General features: G+C 48.4%; 1 protein-coding gene across 1 annotated transcript; it reads right to left on the bottom strand.

Annotated features, from left to right (window-relative positions):
- Positions 1 to 1,374: 1,374 nt before the first annotated feature.
- Positions 1,375 to 2,618, bottom strand: LOC133971288 (noggin-like). Its single transcript, XM_062408578.1, has one exon. The coding sequence runs from the start codon at positions 2,395 to 2,397 to the stop codon at positions 1,729 to 1,731; it is 669 nt and encodes a 222-aa protein (XP_062264562.1). The 5' UTR covers positions 2,398 to 2,618; the 3' UTR covers positions 1,375 to 1,728.
- Between the last annotated feature and the right edge of the window lie 278 nt (positions 2,619 to 2,896).

Here is a 2,896-nt window from a genome sequence, read left to right as displayed (position 1 = left end):
CACGCTGTGTTCAAACTCACAGAACTAAGGAGATCCCAAAGTTGGTAAACAAAATATCAAAATGCTGATGATGTGATGCACGAGACATTTAAAACCTTTGCTTTTTTGAAATGATGCTGCAGCCTTCTGAAAAAGAAAGCACCGTGCGGCTTTTATCACGAGCTGGAACACAGAATATGACGCGTGGATCTCGTTGTGTAGTAACCCACAGTACATTGTGCATATTTTAATATCATGAATCATGCAGTGCTTTGTTAGAAGCATTGTAATGTTGCAGCAGTACGAGGACGAGGAGCTTCTGCGCGTAATGTTGGTAACTTCAACCAGTGGTGAAAAGTAACTAAGTACTACTACTCAAGTACATTACATGATGAACTTGTATTTAACAGGATTATTTCCATTTTATGATTCAACTACATTTATTTGACGGCTGAATATAGTGGCTGAACCAAAAACACAAGAGGTTATAGAGTCGGTTGTACACCTTAATGCATCAGTACAATAATTCAATAACAATACATCACTGGGGGGGGGGGGGGGGGGTCTTAATGAGTAGTTCTTATTCTTTGATGATGGTCAATAACAATTCAGTTCTTATACTTAATCAAGAATTTAAATGCAGGACTACTTCTATTAATTGTATTACTGTAATAAAGTTTCTTCCAAAACTAATGATACTATTATTGAAGTTGAAGTTTTGGATCTAAAATATTTATCGACAAAACAACTTATAAAGAGCTATAAAATAAATGTCCTTCAATCAACAACTTTCCTCTATAAGTGTAACTATAGCTGCATTTTTAATGAAACAAACTGGCCGAAGTGGGATTCAAGCTTTAGTATTGTTTTCTGCTGCTGACATGTAAAGAGGGCAGAGATTCAAAGTCACTGATGTGGTTGGTTTTCAGAAACGCGGAGCATCAGCCTCTGCATCCTCCACTGGAGCAGTGATCCCTCTCCTCAGCTCGGCTCCTGCTGGGCTGCAGATGGAGAGGAGGGGTCCGTGAAGGTGGCAGCTGCTGATTCCCTCAGTCACTGAATCTGGACTGCTTCTTTTATCAGCTTGTAATGGGTCTAATGTATGTCTGACAGCCCCACAGTGATAAGATGGGGCTGGGGAGGGGGTATACTCCACATGTTGATATTAGGTTGTTATAAAACCAGTGTCCCAACCATAAGTTCATCATCAAACCATCTTCTGTCTCTGTGGTTACAGTTCTGGGACATAGTTGCAATGGAGAGTATTTGACATAGTGCACGGTGGCAGATGACCGTAAGGTGTCCTCTCGCTCAGACTGAGTACAGGGGATAAAATGAAGGACAAAACAAAACTTATTTAACATTATTTCAGTGTCGTTTTATTGTACGAATATAAAGAATAAATAGCAAATGTCATTAATTTACAGGATAAAACAAGTCACCGATACACGACTCTGTATCAATGATTCCACTTTTAACTCTGAGGTTGATCTGCTTCATCCGAACATGGGAAACAGCACAAGTCCTTTACGCGGCTCTACGCGCCACATCTCCATAAATACAAAATATATAACCAATATTCTCCACAAATAAAGTAGACTCTGGTTACAAATAATACTGACTTTGTACAGGGAGTTATACATAACTGCGTGGCAACCGCATATACAGAAAATACATTCCTACACTCGGTGGTGCGTGTGAGAGGGAGAGATCACAAAAAAGAAATGTCGAGCTTATAATTGATGTGGTTCAGCTGGAACAGGAGCATTTGCAGTCCGTGATGATGGGGTATTGCACGGGTATCCACGCGCACTTCAGCCCCCCCTTCCTCTGCACGCATCTCCACCTCAGTATCGTCAGGTGGGTCGAGTTCGCGGGCTTGCACACCATCCCCTCCGGCACCGAGCACGACCTCTTGCTGAGGCAGCTGCCCACGCGCACGAACCGCGGCCAGAACCTGTTCCCCAGGTCGGTCCAGGTGTAGACCACCGGGCAGAACGAGTACGCCCACAGCCACTGCTGCAGCCGCCGCTTCAGTTTCTTACTCGGCTTGTGCTTCTTGCCGAACTGTACGTCGAAATCCATCGCTCGGATCTCCTTCGGCAGCACCCCGCCGGGCTTCTGGACGTCCAAGTCGTCGAGCTCCTCGTTCCCGGTGTATTTGTCCTCCGCGGGCGGCGAGACGGACAGAAAGTGGCTGTCAAAGTCCCCCAGGACGCTCTTCAGCTCGGTCTCGTTTAGGTCCCTCTCCTTGGGGTCGAAGACGGGGTCCGGGTCCTCTCTTAGTTCCACCAGCGGCAGACTGTCGCTCGGGATGGGGCGGAGGAGGTAGTAGTGCTGGCAAACCCCGCTGTCCATGAGAAGTCCAAGAGACAGCACCAGCAGATACAGGGCCACGCACTGCTGAGGTTGGTCCATGTCGGACGGTCCAGCGGCGACTTCAGGGCGCACACGGAGCTGCTAGAGGGGCCACTGTCTCGTGCGCAATTACGCGTATCCAAACCTGAGTGTTGAGCGTCTTTTCAAAAATCACCGCTTCCCATGATGAAAATCCGTGACAGAAATAAAAAAAAGCGGCATCAGGGGAACCGAGGTTCCGTGACGAACTTCGTGGCAAGGCTCATGTGTCTCCTCGGGCTCCGTGCGCGCGGTCTCGGCATGATGCCTCTGGTGCCTCCTGTTGCAGAAAAGCGCTGAGCGTCACCCGCGACCTCCGTTATATCCTCCGCACGGAGCGTGATGTAATTCGTGTGCCTCTCTCTGAATGTGGGTTTGTTGTCTAGGAGGACCCCCCCCCCCCCCCCCATACCTCCTTCTTCCATCGTACTGGAGGCGGAGGGGGGGGGGGGGGGGGGGGGTACTGGGGGGACGGGGGTGCGGGGTGTGCAGGCAGAGGAGACGCCCCCTGTCGGTTTTC

The sequence above is a fragment of the Platichthys flesus genome, chromosome 16 (assembly GCF_949316205.1).
Source record: "Platichthys flesus chromosome 16, fPlaFle2.1, whole genome shotgun sequence".
Taxonomy (NCBI): Eukaryota; Metazoa; Chordata; class Actinopteri; order Pleuronectiformes; family Pleuronectidae; genus Platichthys; species Platichthys flesus.
Note: the sequence above shows the minus strand (reverse complement) of the source record. Positions and strands in the feature narration are given on the sequence as shown.

Excerpts from the sequence above, each read along its gene's own strand:
- LOC133971288 (XM_062408578.1), bottom strand. The coding sequence starts at position 2,397 with ATGGACCAACCTCAGCAGTGCGTGGCCCTGTATCTGCTGGTGCTGTCT.